Raw genomic sequence first — 19,238 nt, forward strand, 5'->3', positions numbered from 1 at the left:
ACCGGTCTCCGCGTCTTGGTGGTAGTGGTCCCCCGGGCCCAGCTGTCTTTTTTTTTATCTCTTTGTCTTGTGTCTTTATTTCTACAATCTCTCATCTCCACACACGGGGAGAAAAACCCACTGACCCTGTGGGGCTGGACCCTACAGGCCTTGAACTCCCAGGTTCAAGCAATCCTCCTGCCTCCCAAAGTGCTGGGATTACAGGCGTAAGCCACTGTGCCTGACGATAGTTTCTTTTAGGAAGGATTTGCAAAATTCCTCTTCAACCTTTTCCATACATGTTTGATCAGTTGTCAACATAAGACCAATTTTCTGTACTTTGTTAGATAATTTAAAAATATGAAAATGCTTTTCTTCTTTAAAGAGTGAAACCAAGACTCAACCTGAAATATAGGTTTTACTGTGCCATAATCTTTGTTACAATAGACATACCTCTCAGTATCAATATTGTACATAAAAATAAGTAAGGCAAAGACATTTTGCAGGAAGGAATTCCATTTATTGTGGATGCATTCTCACAATATATGTTTATTGGAGCGATCAATTATCAGTGAAAAATATCAAGTGTTTATAAAAGTTTTAGGAATGGCAGATTCACAGAACATGCTAGTCAGCTTGCAGTTTTACCTCATAAAGATAACAGAGAATTATAGTCAAACCAGTAAACAAGGAATTTACTTTTCAAAAGATTAAATCCAAACTGAACAAAATTCTACCCTAAAACTTAACTCCATCCAAATATTGGAATAAAAGTCAGCAGTGATACATTCTCCTCTGAACTTTAGATTTTCTAGAAAAATATATAACAGTGATCACGAGAAGCTCTTGTTCAAAAGTACAGCAAAGCAATGTTACCTCACCATAGGCCTTAATTCAAACTTTGATCCATTTCACTCCAATGATGGGAGTCAATGCTACCTGGGACATTTGTATACGCAAATTCTGATTTAGCTTATTGTAGACTTGTGCCTACTCTGTCATGAGTGTTTGACTTCTGCATTCTTCATGGCTTTCCTTCCTTTGGCCTAGGTTTGCTAAAGCTAGAAGATTCAACTGCTCTTTACAAACTTCTGAGGAAGATAGACTTTGTAACGCAGGGGTCACTTCTCATGCCAGCCCTGCCCTGGTTAGCTCTTCTGAAGGAATACTGTAGATAAGAAAATAGTTATTTGGGAAGATCCCTCAGTGTGGTAGGAATTGAGACTAACACAATTTTGGTTAAGTCCACTGAGGTATGAGTTTATATAACTCCACTGTACGTATCCAGCTATACCAGAACATTTTTGCCAAGACACTGGAGGGCTCTTTCATTATCTACTGTGAAGAATAAAGACTTAGAGGCTATAATAAGATCTGGATTGTGTGTGTAAAAATAATGAGTTAAAAAAGACTTGGGGGAGAAAGTAAAACTAGTAGAAATTACATATAATTTTGAAATTTCACCACGTTGTCAACTTACTACAAGTACCAATGACAAATAAAGGTAGAAAAGTTTAATTTAAAGAAATGTTTCAGAGTATATAAAGATCAAAGTACTGTCATGACTCCTCAACACTGGATTTTGCTCACTTTACTTCTCTGCTTGCAGACATTTAGCCAAAGGTAGTCTTTGCTGAGACTCATGGAATTTCAATCTGTACAATATTGGCACTAAATTTCTTGTCTTTCAATTTTAGAAAAGGAAGAGACCTTATGACCTATTGTGAACTTCATTGTTTCTAATAAGTAGGCTTTGAGCTTGGTCGAGATGATAGCATTAATAAAATTCACACTGGACTTCAAGAATGCATTTAATTATAAACTAAATACTATGTCTTTTAGAAAATTTCAACTCCTTGTGACACTTCTAATCTCTCTTCTTTTCAATACTTTCTTCTTATAGGTCATCAGGCATTGAAAACATATTGATACCTATCTGCCATGTTTCTATTGGCAAATATGAAATATTAATACAATATTGTGATTTTTTAATTTTTCAAAAGCTGTGATATTGGCTAGTTACAATGACATACTACTAAATATAATAGTCTAGCACATAAAAAAGCATTCTACCATTAGTGTGTTTGTATATGTGTATGCACATACATACATACATGAGTTATCTAAAATGTGGTTCAGGCTACTATCACTACTAAAGAAATCCACAAAACAACCAACCTAAAAAATCAGTACCACTGTCAGCTAACATAATAATGTAATTTAGATATGAATCACCAGCATGAAAAAAAGTAATACCTTAACAGTACATTTCCTTTTTTTTTTTGTTAAAGACAACCATTACTGCAGTATTTCAAATCTGAAATGGGTTACTTTCAAAAAGTGTTACAATTGCCTACTAAGATAATTTCTTCCATGCTTTATTATAAAGTGCAGAAACAACATGACTTCTGTATTTAAAAAAACAAAAACTACGGTTCATTTTTCTAGATACTGCACACATTCCGCAGGCAATTTTAAACTTGGATCTTCCGTTGACTTCAGATGTGGTTGGTATCACTGTTCAGACACAGTTACGATGATCAGTAGAAAAGTCTCTATTTCACAGCATGGGTTTCTTTAGAAACAGGCTCCTGTGCAAAGGCAGTACTTTTACCATGAACATCTCTAGACTGTGATTATTAAATATAGTGATAATATACATGGGTTTATTGGGATATTGAAAAATAAAAGAAAATGAACCCAATTTAGTAAATCAACATAAATACAAAACAGAGCAAATTAGCCCTCTACAACTGAGCTCGTCCCGCGTCTTGAGCTTGGGTTCTTTCTTGAACTGTCTCAAACCTGCCAAGAGAAGAAAAGTTGAAATTGACAGCCTGCAGTGTTTCAGGCAGTTTTTGTAGTCAGAAGAAAAAGGAATAAAAGTATGGCAGTAATAAATATTTATGAAAGGGAGGATTATTACTGGCATTCCATTCAAATATGACCTTTCATTTTACTTTTTTTATTTTTTTGAGACAGAATCTTGCTCTGTCACCCAGGCTGAAGTGCAGTGGTGTGATCTCAGCTCACTGCAACCTCTGCCTCCCAGGTTCAAGCAATTCTCCCATCTCAGCCTCTTGAGTAGCTGGGGATTACAGGCGTGCACCACCATGCCTGGCTAAGTTTTGTATTTTTGGTAAAGACGAGGTTTCCCATATGTTGGCCAGGCTGATCTTGAACTCCTGACCTGTAGTGATCTGCCTGCCTCAACCTCCCAAAGTGCTGGGATTACAGTTGTGAGCCACTGCACCCAGCTGGATCTTCTTTTATTTTATCCTTACTTCTGATTTTTTTCACTTCCCTCTTCCTGTCTTTCTCCTTTATATTCTCTTTTCCTGTCTTAACCTTTGGCCTTGCTCATAGCATTTAGAGTCAAGTAAGTTGCTTTGTTTTTTTCATTTTTAAACTCTACCGTAAGAGCCAAAAATCTAGTGTGTATTCCAGAACAGGCACAAACGACTGAATAGCTCAGTGAGGGCCACATCAATGTATGATGGTGAAGGAGGATGTTTATCTTTAGTTTTCTCCCATTTTTAATCTAGCAATCTCTATTTTCTCCCTCCTATTCTTACACCCCTACCCCACGAGACTTATCTCACCTGTAGTCCTATTCTTATACCATTCTCTCCCCCTCAACTAGTTGCTAAAATTTTTTGCCAAGCTATTAAGAAATCTTAAAGTATTGTGAATTCAAGTTTTCAAGGGTGTTCATTGTATTCATTTCTAAGGAATGACTGAGTAACAAGAAATGAGTTTGACATTTTGGAGCAAAAGAGCTACCTAATCTGCTACCTCATAAACTCAGTTCTGCGTCTGGTGGTTATATTATTACTACTGTAGAAAGAGGTTAGTGGCGTGTGAAAACTCACACTGTCACCCTCCTACCTTGTACTGCCTACATAACTGGTGCTACATAACTCCAGGGAATACCATTCATGTTTGTATGTGAGTGATGTTCTCTGAGTCTGACCATTTCACATCATCTTTGTTCTACTTTCCAGAGCTCTGGCTAGGAGGAATGTTATCCAGAGAGACTCCATTATACTAGTGATGATGGTCTATAGCCAGCTGACATCCCCTTTTCAGGGACTCATTCTGGGACTCATAAACACTGGGACTGCCATTCTGAGAGGTCAGATACCTCTCAGAGGTCTGAGAGGAGAGCCTTCTGCTGTCAATGTTCCTCCCACGGTGGTGTATGGAGAATGTCTTCCTGGGAACAATTCCATGGGTTTGGGCTACTTACACTGCATGGCTGACAAACCTGCAATGCACTAATAGACTAGGCTAGAGTGGTCATAAAGGCTTAGGTCAACAAGCTCATTCTTTGTTCAAAAAATAACAAAAAAAAGTTCTTTTCTCCCCTGCCACCAAGAGAAAATTATAGAAGGAATTGAACAACTATACATTTTCTCATGAATAGCATCCTAAAAAAGAAAGTACCATGTATAATGGTTAAAATGCAGGCTTAGATCAGACTGCTGGAGTATCAATGCAGGCTATGCTACTTATTCACTGTGTGACTTTGAGAAAGTTACTTCATCTTTCAGTGCCTCATTTTTCTCAGCTGCAAAATGCGTATGATACACTGCTCACCTCACATGGTGACTGGAGGATCAAATGAAATAATGGAGGGTAAGAAGGTAGAAGGTTGTCTGGCATACAGTGGGGTGCTCACTTAGCGCTAGTAGTTTGCAATGTGATAATTACCAGCGGGCACTTTTCATATGTGTAGCAATGACTTAGAAAGGCTAGTGAATTTCAATGGAATAAAAGCGCAATGCGTAGCTAATAGTGAAGGTGGGGTAATATGTTTAGGTAGCTGCATCAGAACTAAGAACATGTAGAAAGTAGGAAAGGGAAGGTAATTCTCTCACTGCAGTGAATTGTAGTGATTCTCTAGTTGCCTTTGATGCGCTCTTTAGTCCTGAGTTTGCTTAAGAAGTGCTTCTGTTTAAATCAGCCCATAAGCAGCCTGTTCTAACCTTGCTTATTGTCCGTCTCCAGTTTCTTCCTTTTTAATTTTCTTTTTATTGAAGGAGAAGACTAGGTCTATTACTTGAAATGGGGAAAGGCTACAGTTGGGAGTTGAATGAGCTCATTGTACCACAAAGGGTCCCATTTGCAGTCTGAGCATCATTTAGATGTTCTTCAGAGCCTCCTTTCTGAAGAATGACCATATCCTTTGACCAGAAGACTAAAAGTAAGAGGAACCCAGTCATTCTTAGCCATTCATTTTCATAGGGTATTAAATGGTTGCCTTACTCTTGAATATTATTTTAATTTTTTTGCCATAGCAACCCTGAATCTTAGGCTGCTGGCAGTGGCAATATAATCTAAAATGGTTCCAGAAAGCAGTTTTGGAAACACTCAGGGAGACAGATGTTTTCCCCAAGTGATCTTTAAATGACTGTGGCACCAAGCTGGGACGTTGTAAGGAAACGTAGACCACAGTATCCCATGCAGGCTTCTGCTGCCAACGTTCCTACCACTGTGGTGTATTGAGAATGTCTTACTGAGAACCATTCCATGGATTTGGGCTGTTGATGTTGTATGACTGACACACTTGCAATGCACTTTTCCTTTCACTGTGTTATGTACTGGTCTTTTAGACACTGATGAGTGTGCAGGCAAAGATCTGTAGGTCAGCGATACTTCTCATCTGACTCCAGGACATTATACTACAGCATACATCAGGAAAACACACCTCTGAAATACTAGTCCTCCCAATGGATTACCTTAGTGGGGGAAGTGACCTTATCCACAGATTGCTTTTCCCAGAGGTTCCGCTTGCTGGATACGTCTCCTGGTCTCAAGTCCTGATAAAGAGAAAGCAGAAAAACATCGATAGGTGGCCATTTGTATTTTCCAGCCAGCTCTAAATAAATGGCCACATCTATTGTTTATTTGAATCAATTTGTTGTTTTATACACTTTACCCCAGTGATCTGAAATGGAATTGAAAGGACCATCAGCTGTTGTTTGATTTTTTTTTTTTTTGAGACAGAATCTCACTCTGTCGCCCAGGCTGGAGTGCAGTGGTGTGATCTTGGCTCACTGCAACCTCCGTCTACTGGGTTTCAAGTGATTCTCCTGCCTCAGCCTCTTGGGTAGCTGGTATTACAGGTGTGTGCCACCATGCCCGGCTAATTTTTTTGTATTTTTAGTAGAGATGGGGTTAGCTGTTGTTTGATTTTATATAGACCGTGACATGTCTTATGATATGAGAATGGGCTGGAACTATAGCCTCTGGGTCCTTGCCCTTTACCAAGGACTTACTGTTTATTGATCAGTAAAAGTGAAACAGGAGCATGTTTAAAATAATGTAGCCTCATTTTAAATTTCTGCACTCTTACAAGTCAATAGATCATAGGTTATTTAAAAATAATTAATTTGGGGTTTGGTAAACATTTCCTGAATCACAGATGAACTCAGTTAGTACTCACCTCTTTTCCCCCAGCCCTTACTACTTTAGTGCACACCAGCCTGACTGCCAGCTGCCCACATGGCACTTCTCTGCCTAGGGACTTTCTCTGGGTACAGATGCCCGTTTTGCCTGCCCAGGAGGCAGGCTGGAAAGTTCAGAGAGTTATTATAAAATCTCCAGGAGCAGTCCTCAATGGCTGACTGGTGAATGTTGGTGCAATATTATTTCTCAAGCTCACTCTCGCCTCAGCTTGGGTAACTCTGAAGTATGTGTTATCTGGTGGCTTCCAGGATTTCCTCCGTGGGATTAAGGTTTAACAGCCCATGTGGGGACTTGCTTAATAACACCTTCTTTGTGGGCTGCCTTTTCCCAACCTCACACCCTGTAGTGTTTTCTTCACCTCCATGTAAACAACTTGCTCTGGAATCATTATCTTGGGATCCGCTGCCAGGTAGCCCAAACAAAGTCACTTTTCTTTCTTCTTTTTCTTTTTTGAGACAGTCTTGCTCTGTCGCCGAGGCTGCAGTGCAGTGGCATGATCTCGGCTCACTGCAGCCTCTGACTCCTGGATTCAAGCAATTCTCCTATCTCAGCCTCCCGAGTAGCTGGGATTACAGGCACAAGCCCCTATGCTCAGCTAATGTTTGTATTTTTAGTAGAGACAGGGTTTCACCATGTTAGCCAGGATGGTCTCAATCTCCTGACCTCATGATCTGCCCACCTCAGCCTCTGAAAGTGCTGGGATTACAGGCGTGAGCCACTGTGCCTGGCCACAAAGTCCCTTTTCTAGCTGCCCCTCCCTCACCCTAAAATCATTTTGTGTCTCCTGAGGGGCAAATGGGTAATTCAGAAGTGGATCAGTAGAACCCCGCAAATATAAACATTCATCACAAATTGAACCCATGCGAGAAGATGACAGTTGATGACATGTGTAAGAACATGTGGAAATCTTGGGATGGAAACACTAAAATATGATCGATAACAGTTATATAGCTTAGGGTCTTTATTTACTACCTCATAATTAATTTCATTTGGATAAGGAACCAAATTTCTGTTTCAATTTACTTTTCTCCCAGCATTTGCTTATGTTAGTACTTGGCAAAAGGTAGTGTGCAGAAAATAAATGTGTTTTACTGAAATAGTAATGCTTATTTTGGCAAACCCTTTTCTCAGGAGGAAGGCAAAGCTAACAGCAATTCATTTACCCATGGACACTGATCTAAATGGACATATTTCTGATAGATAGTATTGAGATTGTAACACTGAAAATGCACAGTTAAATGATACCATGTGAAGCATTTCAGATTTGCCTAAACCTTACTGAGTTTCTGAATTTCCTCTGTGGCATAAATTCCTGATATTCTATTAGAGAGTTACACCTATTTAACTTGGAGCCATTAAGCAACAAATCAGATTATTTTTGTAGAATTCCACTACATTTGCCAGCGTAGGTGGAAGCTGCCAAACTGTCTGGAAGACTGTTTTAAAATTTTGGAAACTATAATTAGGAACATGCTGAGGGAAGCTCTGGAAAGCAGCTATTATCACTTTGTTTATTTGACTCACATGAGACAAATATTTTTCCTTCTCATGCATGTTCTTCTACCTAAGAAAATGGATTGCACTTCCCATAAATCCTGCCGATGAATCTTTCAAGATCACTTAAAGAGTTTAAAGAGTCCTTTTAAGAAAATATTAACATCCGAGTTATAAGTTGGCATTTTAAATCAAAGGGGAAATATAAATGGAATTACCTGACCAGACTACATTTTAGAGAAAGACCCACTCCGGAAGAAGAGGGAGAAATGAAGGCAGGAGAAGCAGATTTCCAATCAACCAGAGACCAAAGAGTGAGGAACAGAAGATCAGCTGAGAAAGACATTGTTGGTTTTTTTTTTTTAAACAAAAAGAAAGACAAATTAGTTTTTTAATTGCTGTGTAACATGTAGTTTAGACACAAAGAATAGACAAACCAGCTAAAACAGACATACTCAGAATTGAATTGCAGTTACAAAGTTATACTGAAATCTTATAAATTCTACCCACAAATAGCAAGGGACATCCCAGTAGCAATCTGGTGTATTTACATTGATTTCATAGAACTTTCTTCCATCTGCTTTTCATTCGGGAAGCCATACCAGTCTACAAAATCTAATGGGAAGAAGGATGTCACTAAAATCTATACTAACTGCCATGTTCTTCTTTCCTTTTCTTCTCCACCCTCTAGGGGGTGATCTAGCAAGTCACATACTAATTAGTAGGTAAAGCAGGCAATGATTTTGTAATTTCTTTTTTTTTTTTTTTTTTTTTGAGGCAGAGTCTCGCTCTGTCACCCGGACTGGAGTGCAGTGGCCAGATCTCAGCTCACTGCAAGCTCCGCCTCCTGGGTTTACGCCATTCTCCTGCCTCAGCCTCCTGAGTAGCTGGGACTACAGGCGCCCGCCACCTCGCCCGGCTAGTTTTTGTATTTTTGGTAGAGATGGGGTTTCACCGTGTTAGCCAGGATGGTCTCGATCTCCTGACCTCGCGATCCACCCGTCTCGGCCTCCCAAAGTGCTGGGATTACAGGCTTGAGCCACCGCGCCCGGCCGATTTTGTAATTTCTCTGCAATAGTTTTTTTTTTTTTTTTTTTTTTTTTTAAGGAGGCTGTCAGTAACCCCAGAACATGGTGTATGTTTTGTTTTGTTTTGTTTTATTTTGTTTTGTTTTGCTGTGGAAACCTGGATACAGTTATACCTATCATAATAATAACTGAATTTTATATTTTTAACCTCATTAGGATGTCATACAGATGATGGTAAACTTCTAAGTTTACAAGTTCAAGTACCCATAAAAGAATAGGGGGCAAGTTCTGGATCAATGTTTTGAGTATAATCTACAAAAATGAAAGATTGGAAATATCATAAACGTGCAAAAATTAGCATCTCCTCCAAATATTCCATACTTATTAAAGAGGGAAACATATATCTTTCTCTCCTTACTATCTTGAGAGTTCCTCAGTAGGTCCATTGACTGCCTTGTTTTTTATATGTATATTTGGGGGAGAGGGTCCTTAAATTTCATTAGGTTTTAAAGGGGTTCATAATTCAAAAAGGGTTAATAATCACTGGTATGGAACCACAAAACTTATATACACTGCCATGGCTTTGTTTTGTTTTTGAAAATAATTTCTACTCCCTTATGGTACCAGAGATGCTTGGAAAACTTGAGGCATTAAAGAGCGCATAACTTTTGGGTCTAGTTTCTTGCCTCAACTGTATCCTTTTATAAACCCCCATTCTTGTACCTATTGAGAGGGGGAGGAAAAGTTGCTTTTTTCAGTGTGTGAAGATTTTCTAATTGTAAATTGGGTTGACATTAGTTTATACCTCCTGTGAGCCTTTATGCAAAGAATCTCGGGGTGTATATTAATTAAATGGTTCAAAGAGTTGTGTCCAAGAAGGATTTGCAAACATTTCCATTTCTTCCTTTTTAAATTGGAAAGTGACAAAAGTCAGTGACTTTGGATATTATATATGGAGCCAACAAATGCAATTAAATGGCATGGAGCCAATGGATGCAATTAAATGCACAGAGGCCTAGGATTGGAAAGTTTTTCTTCTTCCTCTAGAATGTAGGATTATGACAGTGGACTCTCAGCTCCCTTGAGCACCAACAAAGCTATAAAAGCAAACTTAACAGGGAAAACTCAGCAATATACAGTGGGGAGCTTGATACTTTTTCTTATTATAATGACAAATGCCAGGCAATTGTCATATACATTCAACGAAAAGGTGAAAAGAAATGTATTTTTAGTAAGATAGCTGCACTTAATAAATAAAGAAAATTTTAAATTCTCAAAAACATCATTCATAACCAGTTTTTCTAGTTTCCAGTTTAAGACTTTCCTGAGGAGGTGTTGACAACACAATTAGACCAATTATTTCAACAACTACCCAATAACTGCATTTTTGTGCCAAGTTATAAAAACTAGGGAAATTGGAACATATGGGTTCCCAATAGGCAACATACATATTCTTTTGGGAATAAGTTTAGGGGTGCTCCTGACAAAGAACTACCCAAAATGATTTGACCATTCATTTTCAAACTTCTATCTAGAATCTATAGAATAGAAGCTAAACAAATAGACGAGTAAAGGGTCTAAATTCGAACTGCCTCAATATTCTAGCTGATTCCTTCTCTCAGTTAGGGTGTAGAGGTGATTATTTGGTTCCATTTTACCCTCTGAGTAACTGCGATGCAGCTTCTTAGAATAGCTGTAAATCTGAACACTTTCCCGTTTGTTATTCATCAGGGAAAGCAAAGAACAGGAGCACTGCCATTCCTAGGTAAACAGAACAACTGCTTGTTTTCTTCCGCTGATAAAAGCTGGGAGATCAAAGAAACTCAGAAAAACCTGAAGGTTACTTACAGAAGGTTTGGGAGCAGGTGACTTGTTTCCATCTGGGGTTTTAGTTAGCCATTCATTGATGCGGCTAGAAACCCCTACCTTCAAGCCAGCAGTTTCCTACAAAGGGACAATCATCCAAAATATTAGAGAATGAAGTAAACTTTATACCTGGGAAGGAATTTTCAAAGCAAATTCAAAATATCAGTAAGTATAATTTCACATAACCATAAACCTTAACACTTGATATTTACAGAATATGTTATCTGGTTTTCTTTCCCTTGTAACTCGCCCCACTCCAACTTCAAAGGTGGACGTTTCAGCTCAGGCACTTTATTTGGAGTACGATGGCCGAGGCTTAGTACATCATGCAACCTCAGGAACACACTCTTTCTGAGCTTGCTTTTGTGATCATTGCAAAACAAAATACAAATTGCACCTTCTTCACTGCTTTTATTATTTACTAGTGTGATTCCTAAATCACAATCAACATGAAAAAACATGTGCCCCTCTACACTTAAAAGACAAAAATCAGACGCTTACCTTATTTGGTGTGCCTGCTGCAGTGGGGGATGAAAACACATTCCCTTTCTCCCACATACTCTTGATATTGCGTACACCTTCAGCAGGAACAGGAAGATCCGAGGCTGCCGGCTTTGTAGGTTTTGAGCTTTTTGTTCCCTGAAATTTGTGAGTTATTTTTAGGATTGGTGCTGGGAAGTTTGTTCCCATAAAATTACAGGGAATTTATCTTCCTCAACATTATCATCTTAAAAATTCATTGTGTAAACTCCTTCACCAAAAATGAGAGTGATAATTTCTGTTTTAAAACTTTATCCTGATGACATATGTCCCTCAAAATAAACCATCACAGCTAGATCAGAGGATCTTTCAAAAATGAAATATGCTTTTTGTTGGACACCATTTATTGTGAAATTGATATTCTACTTTGTTTATTCAACAGATACTTTTTTTTTTTTTTGAGACAGGGTCTTGCTCTGTCACCCAGTCTGGAGTGCAGTGGCACAATCAAGGCTCACTACAGTCACAATCTCCAGGGCTCAAGTGATCCTCCCACTTCAGCTTCCCGAGTAGCTGGAACCATAGGCCTCTATTTTGTAGAGAAAAAAATGAAAAAATTAGCCGGGCATAGTCTCTATGTTGCCCACGCTGGTTTCGAGTTCCTGGGCTCAAGGGATCCTCCTGCCTCGGCCTCCCAAAGTGCTGTGACTACAGGCATGAGTCAGTACACCTGGCCTCAACAATACTTCATAAATGCCTACTGTATGAAGGGCACTTTGCTAGGCTCTGGGGATACAGTGGTGCTCAAAACAAGAGAGTTGGGAGGCTGAGGCAGGAGAATCGCTTGAACCTGGAATGCGGAGGTTGCAGTGAGCCGAGATTGCACCATTGCACTCCAGCTTGGGCAACAAGAGCGAAACTCCGTGTCAAAATAAATAAATAAAATACAAAAACCAAAAAACAAACAAAAAACAAGAAGACAGTCAGCTGCAGTGGGGTTATATTTTAATAGAAAGGAAAGATAGTAACTAGTTATACAAGTATTTATTTCACATTGTGCTAAGTGCTATGAAAAATGATGTGCCATAAAGCATGGCACACAATCGGGGGGCAATACTTAGTTTGGGGGTGCAACGAAGGTTACTCTGAGGAAGTGATATTTTAAACCAGATCTGACAGAAGACTTGAAAGTGGCGAAGTCAACAGGAGCAGCAAACTCCATTCCATGCAGAGGTAACAGCATGTGCAAAAGTCCTGAGGCAGGAAAGTGCTAAAAGATGGAAAAACTGAGCTACCCCTGCATGGGAAATATATTGGAAGGAGGAAAGAATGAATGTAAGTAAGAAAGAAGTGTATTCAAGACACTGCCAGCAGTAATGAAGGCCATACCCCAAATGGCTCGAGTTTCTCCTCCAGTCCTGCTCTGTGGCCTGTGCCTATGTTCAAGAAGGCACAGCCAGGATGAGCGGCACCATTATGAGGGGCCATGGCATAAAGAACAATCTCATTGGACTGTGCAAAGTTTAAAGCTGCAGTCTTGGTTTCATTACACCTATTAGTGCTATGACCAACTCAACCACAGAAAATAAAGATCTGCAATCTGTTTTATATTTTAGTGGACATTTAGTCTTGTAAATCACATCTTTAGTGTTAGGACTTGATTATTCCTTTGATAAATCATCGGATGCCTCTCTTTCTTATTCCCGCATATCATCTGTAAACTATTATATGTGTATCTCCACCCTACAATATAAAGAAGAAGAAAAAATCAAATCAAACTGATCCAATTACTTCATAGCAGGTGCTCTGATGTGCAAGAGGCTAAAACCAGTGACTAAAGTCTACACAAAGGAGAAAAAAGCAGGATCACATCTTGATCAACGACACCTTCCTTCTTGGCGCTTTGGTATTGGGAAATACACATTTCCAAATAGAATAAAACCCCCAGGTCAGTTGGGTGGGGGAAAAAAAGGTGGAGTAGATAGACACATAAAACTGTGGTCCTTCAAATATAAAACAATCAGTTTGAAATTGATGATGATTAAACTTGGGTTGGCTATCATCTTTATATTATATTATACTACTATTTTTATTTGATAATAAAAGGTTTTTATAAACAGGATTAAATAAGATTGTGAGAGACCTATTCAAACCACATATGGGAACATATTTTATAAGGAATTAGGGATATTGAAAATATACATGTGAATGTATAAAAAATATAGTTAAATACTGGCCGGGCACGGTGGCTCATGCCTGTAATCCCATCACTTTGGGAGGCTGAGGAGGGCGGATCACCTGAGGTCAGGAGTTTGAGACCAGCCTGGCCAATATGGCAAAACTCTGTCTCTACTAAAAATACAAACAAAAAAAAATTAGCTGAGCGTGGTGGTGGGCACCTATAATGACAACTACTCAGGAGCCTGAGGCAGGAGAATCGCTTGAATCCAGGAGGTGGAGGTTGCAGTGAGCCGAGATGGCATCATTGTACTCCAGCCTGGGCAAAAAGAGTAAAACTCTGCCTCAAAAAAAAAAAAAAAAGTATTTATATATATATTATATATATATATATTTATATATATTTATATTATATATATTTATTTATATTTATATATATATTTATATATATATAAAAATACCAATAAACCCATTTGTTAAAAAAAACACCATTTTCATTAAACAATATTCAGGCTGAAAGTAGAAAGTAATTTATTTAAAACTCTTCTAAAATTTATCTTTATTACTGTATTTCTTAGAACTTAGAATTTCAAAGTGTAATAAATCATTAATATTCTAACACTATTGGTGGCCGGGTGTGATGGCTCACATTTGGCTTTGGGACGCCAAGGCGGGTGGATCACTTGAGGCCAGGAGTTCGAGACCAGCCTGGCCAACAGAGTAAAACTCTGTCTCTACTAAAAATACAAAAATTAGCCAAGTGTGGTGGTGGGCCCCTGTAATCCCAGCTACTTGGGACGTTGAGGCAGAAGAATTGCTTGACCCTGGGAGGCGGAGGTTGCCGTGAGCCGAGTTTGCCACTGCACTCCAGCCTGGGCAACAGAGTGAGATTCCATCTCAAAAAAAAAAAAAAAAAAAAAAAAAAAAAATTTCCAACACTCCTAGGGCTATTGGACTTGATTATTGTCCTAAGTGTTTTTATGATCTTCTATGTAGTCAGAATCTATTTCTGTTCAGCGGGATCATAACGCTGAGGACAATTCTCACCTCAATTGCACTGGTATACTGCTCCAGTCTGCTGTCAATCTTGGAGACTACTGCTGCTTGATGGGTCGATTTGACACCACTGCTAAAAAAGTAAACACATACATATAAAAATATGAGAGAGAATCTTCCCATACATATGCTAGCTGATCAGTTCAACTGAACCATCAACCATATTTACCTTTTCTGCACAGACTTATTCAAAAATTCTGCTCGCTCTTCTATCTAGGAATTGCAAAAGAAAATAAACCCAATTAATATTTCAAGCTTATAAGCAGTGTTTCTCAGCCCAGACCAATATCATCCCTGAACCTGTTCAATAAACACACCAAAGAGCATATAAGGGTATTTGAGTTACTGTGCATAGATCTGCTAGAAAGCAAAACTACATATAAGGTATCTGGTAGTGAGATTTGGGGGAATGAAGGTAGGATTGATACAGGATAGAGAAAATGTGTAAAAAAAAAATCAAGTTTTCAAGGCAAAATAAAGACCAGACAGAAATGGAATAAAAAATGCCTCTAAAACCATATTAATCAGTGGCAAAATAATTGAATTTTAAGACTAACATAATTGGCAGGGCACTGAGGCTCACAACTATAATCCTAGCACTTTGAGAGATCGAGGCAGGCAAATAACACTTGAGGTCAGGAGTTCAAGACCAGCCTGGTCAACAAGGGGAAACCCTATCTCTACTAAAAAATACAAAAATTAACTGGATGTGGTGGCACGTGCCTGTAGCCCCAGCTACTTGGGAGGCTGAGATGGGAGAATTGCTTGAACCTGGGAGGAAGAGATTGCAGTGAGCCAAGATTGTGCCACTGTACTCCAGCCTGGGTGACAGAACGAGCATCTGTCTCAAAACAAAACAACAACAAACTTAAATAATTTTTTCAAAAATACACACTGTTACCCTTTAGGATGTATTTACTAGAGACATACCATGCTATTTGACTTAACAAAATTTTCCCACAATGTTTTAACTATGTATTTGTTATGTAACAGGATTGAATAACTAGGAAATGTGAACTAGTCCCTTATTGCTTAACCTGATTTCCTAACTTGACAAGGGTCAACGATCAAGCCTATTGTTGAACTTCATTAGCCGTGGAACGTAAAAGATGGGATGCAGGTAGAATGAGGATGGGGCACAGCTTATCTGTAATGGCTGAGGCTTCCCACGAAGCCTCTCTTAGCCCAAGTGTGAAATTAGGAAATAAGCCCAGAGAAACAGGGGTGGACATAAAAAAAATCTTAGCAGTTCAGTAGTCTTTGATGAATTCTTTTTTTTTTTTTTTTACAGTTAATTATTATTATTATTATTATTTTTTATTATACTTTAAGTTCTAGGGTACATGTGCATAACGTGCAGGTTTGTTACATATGTATACTTATGCCATGTTGGTGTGCTGCACCCATCAACTCGTCAGCACCCATCAATTCATCATTTATATCTTGTATAACTCCCCAATGCAAGCCCTCCCTCCTCCCCCCTCCCCCCTCCCCATGATAGGCCCCAGTGCGTGATGTTCCCCTTCCCGAGTCCAAGTGATCTCATTGTTGAGTTCCCACCTATGAGTGAGAACATGCGGTGTTTGGTTTTCTGTTCTTGTGATAGTTTGCTAAGAATGATGGTTTCCAGCTGCATCCATGTCCCTACAAAGGACGCAAACTCATCCTTTTTTATGGCTGCATAGTATTCCATGGTGTATATGTGCCACATTTTCTTAATCCAGTCTGTCACAGATGGACATTTGGGTTGATTCCAAGTCTTTGCTATTGTGAATAGTGCCGCAATAAACATACGTGTACATGTGTCTTTGTAGTAGAATAATTTATAATCCTTTGGGTATATACCCAGTAGTGGGATGGCTGGGTCATATGGTACATCTAGTTCTAGATCCTTGAGGAATTGCCATACTGTTTTCCATAATGGTTGAACTAGTTTACAATCCCACCAACAGTGTAAAAGTGTTCCTATTTCTCCACATCCTCTCCAACACCTGTTGTTTCCTGACTTTTTAATGATTGCCATTCTAACTGGTGTGAGATGGTATCTCATTGTGGTTTTGATTTGCATTTCTCTGATGGCGAGTGATGATGAGCATTTTTTCATGTGTCTGTTGGCTGTATGAATATCTTCTTTTGAGAAATGTCTGTTCATATCCTTTGCCCACTTTTTGATGGGGTTGTTTGTTTTTTTCTCGTATATTTGTTTGAGTTCTTTGTAGATTCTGGATATTAGCCCTTTGTCAGATAAGTAGGTTGCAAAAATTTTCTCCCATTCTGTAGGTTGCCTGTTCACTCTGATGGTAGTTTCTTTTGCTGTGCAAAAGCTCTTTAGTTTAATTAGATCCCATTATCAATTTTTGCTTTTGCTGCCGTTACTTTTGGTGTTTTAGACATGAAGTCCTTGCCCATGCCTATGTCCTGAATGGTACTACCTAGATTTTCTTCTAGGGTTTTTATGGTATTAGGTCTAACATTTAAGTCTCTAATCCATCTTGAATTAATCTTCGTATAAGGGGTAAGGAAAGGATCCAGTTTCAGCTTTCTACTTATGGCTAGCCAATTTTCCCAGCACCATTTATTAAATAGGGAATCCTTTCCCCATTTCTTGTTTCTCTCAGGTTTGTCAAAGATCAGATGGCTGTAGATGTGTGGTATTATTTCTGAGGACTCTGTTCTGTTCCATTGATCTATATCTCTGTTTTGGTACCAGTACCATGCTGTTTTGGTTACTGTAGCCTTGTAGTATAGTTTGAAGTCAGGTAGCGTGACGCCTCCAGCTTTGTCCTTTTGACTTAGGATTGTCTTGGCAATGCGGGCCCTTTTTTGGTTCCATATGAACTTTAAAGCAGTTTTTTCCAATTCTGTGAAGAAACTCATTGGTAGCTTGATGGGGATGGCATTGAATCTATAAATAACCTTGGGGAGTATGGCCATTTTCACGATATTGATTCTTCCTATCCATGAGCATGGTATGTTCTTCCATTTGTTTGTGTCCTCTTTGATTTCACTGAGCAGTGGTTTGTAGTTCTCCTTGAAGAGGTCCTTTACATCCCTTGTAAGCTGGATTCCTAGGTATTTTATTCTCTTTGAAGCAATTGTGAATGGAAGTTCATTCCTGATTTGGCTCTCTGCTTGTCTGTTACTGGTGTATAAGAATGCTTGTGATTTTTGCACATTAATTTTGTATCCTGAGACTTTGCTGAAGTTGCTTATCAGCTTAAGGAGATCTTGGGCTGAGACGATGGGGTTTTCTAAATATACAATCATGTCATCTGCAAACAGGGACAATTTGACTTCTTCTTTTCCTAACTGGATACCCTTGATTTATTTCTCTTGCCTGATTGCCCTAGCCAGAACTTCCAACACTATGTTGAATAGGAGTGGTAAGAGAGGGCATCCCTGTCTTGTGCCAGTTTTCAAAGGGAATTTTTCCAGTTTTTGCCCATTCAGTATGATATTAGCTGTGGGTTTGTCGTAAATAGCTCTTATTATTTTGAGGTACGTTCCATCAATACCGAATTTATTGAGCGTTTTTAGCATGAAGGGCTGTTGAATTTTGTCAAAAGCCTTTTCTGCATCTATTGAGACAATCATGTGGTTCTTGTCTTTGGTTCTGTTTATATGCTGGATTACGTTTATTGATTTGCGAATGTTGAACCAGCCTTGCATCCCAGGGATGAAGCCCACTTGATCATGGTGGATAAGCTTTTTGATGTGCTGCTGAATCCGGTTTGCCAGTATTTTATTGAGAATTTTTGCATCAATGTTCATCAGGGATATTGGTCTAAAATTCTCTTTTTTTGATGTGTCTCTGCCAGGCTTTGGTATCAGGATGATGTTGGCCTCATAAAATGAGTTAGGGAGGATTCCCTCTTTTTCTATTGATTGGAATAGTTTCAGAAGGAATGGTACCAGCTCCTCCTTGTACCTCTGGTAGAATTCAGCTGTGAATCCATCTGGTCCTGGACTTTTTTTGGTGGGTAGGCTATTAATTGTTGCCTCAATTTCAGAGCCTGCTATTGGTCTATTCAGGGATTCAACTTCTTCCTGGTTTAGCCTTGGGAGAGTGTAAGTGTCCAGGAATTTATCCATTTCTTCTAGATTTCCTAGTTGATTTGCGTAGAGGCGTTTATAGTATTCTCTGATGGTAGTTTGTATTTCTGTGGGGTCAGTGGTGATATCCCCTTTATCATTTTTTATTGCATCTATTTGATTCCTCTCTCTTTTCTTCTTTGTTAGCCTTGCTAGTGGTCTGTCAATTTTGTTGATCTTTTCAAAAAACCAACTCCTGGATTCATTGATTTTTTGGAGGGTTTTTTGTGTCTCTATCTCCTTCAGTTCGGCTCTGATCTTAGTTATTTCTTGCCTTCTGCTAGCTTTTGAATGTCTTTGCTCTTGCCTCTCTAGTTCTTTTAATTGTGATGTTAGAGTGTCAATTTTAGATCTTTCCTGCTTTCTCTTGTGGGCATTTAGTGCTATAAATTTCCCTCTACACACTGCTTTAAATGTGTCCCAGAGATTCTGGTATGTTGTATCTTTGTTCTCATTGGTTTCAAAGAACATCTTTATTTCCGCTTTCATTTCGTTATGTACCCAGTAGTCATTCAGGAGCAGGTTGTTCAGTTTCCATGTAGTTGAGCGGTTTTGATTGAGTTTCTTAGTCCTGAGTTCTAGTTTGATTGCACT

At 38.9% G+C, this 19,238-nt stretch overlaps 1 protein-coding gene across 9 annotated transcripts in view; it reads right to left on the bottom strand.

The window, feature by feature from the left end:
* Window positions 1-477: 477 nt before the first annotated feature.
* Window positions 478-19,238, bottom strand: part of CALD1 (caldesmon 1) — a 243,170-nt gene continuing 224,409 nt past the window's right edge. For 4 of the 9 annotated variants that reach the window (XR_004058120.1, XR_004058124.1, XR_004058119.1 and 1 more), the window contains 7 exons: window positions 14,722-14,765; window positions 14,544-14,625; window positions 11,340-11,477; window positions 10,821-10,916; window positions 8,163-8,277; window positions 5,721-5,801; window positions 478-2,784 (listed from right to left, as the gene is read on the bottom strand). Coding sequence is in view for 4 of the 9 variants with exons in the window: in XM_030933385.1 (XP_030789245.1) it covers window positions 2,779-2,784; window positions 5,721-5,801; window positions 10,821-10,916; window positions 11,340-11,477; window positions 14,544-14,625; window positions 14,722-14,765 (447 nt within the window). In the remaining 5 variants the exon portion in view is untranslated. The remainder of the gene's footprint in view (window positions 2,785-5,720; window positions 5,802-8,162; window positions 8,278-10,820; window positions 10,917-11,339; window positions 11,478-14,543; window positions 14,626-14,721; window positions 14,766-19,238) is intronic. The other 5 variants (XM_030933385.1, XM_030933383.1, XM_010371417.2 and 2 more) reach the window with 3 other exon arrangements.

The sequence above is a fragment of the Rhinopithecus roxellana genome, chromosome 6 (genome assembly GCF_007565055.1).
Source record: "Rhinopithecus roxellana isolate Shanxi Qingling chromosome 6, ASM756505v1, whole genome shotgun sequence".
Classification (NCBI taxonomy): Eukaryota; Metazoa; Chordata; class Mammalia; order Primates; family Cercopithecidae; genus Rhinopithecus; species Rhinopithecus roxellana.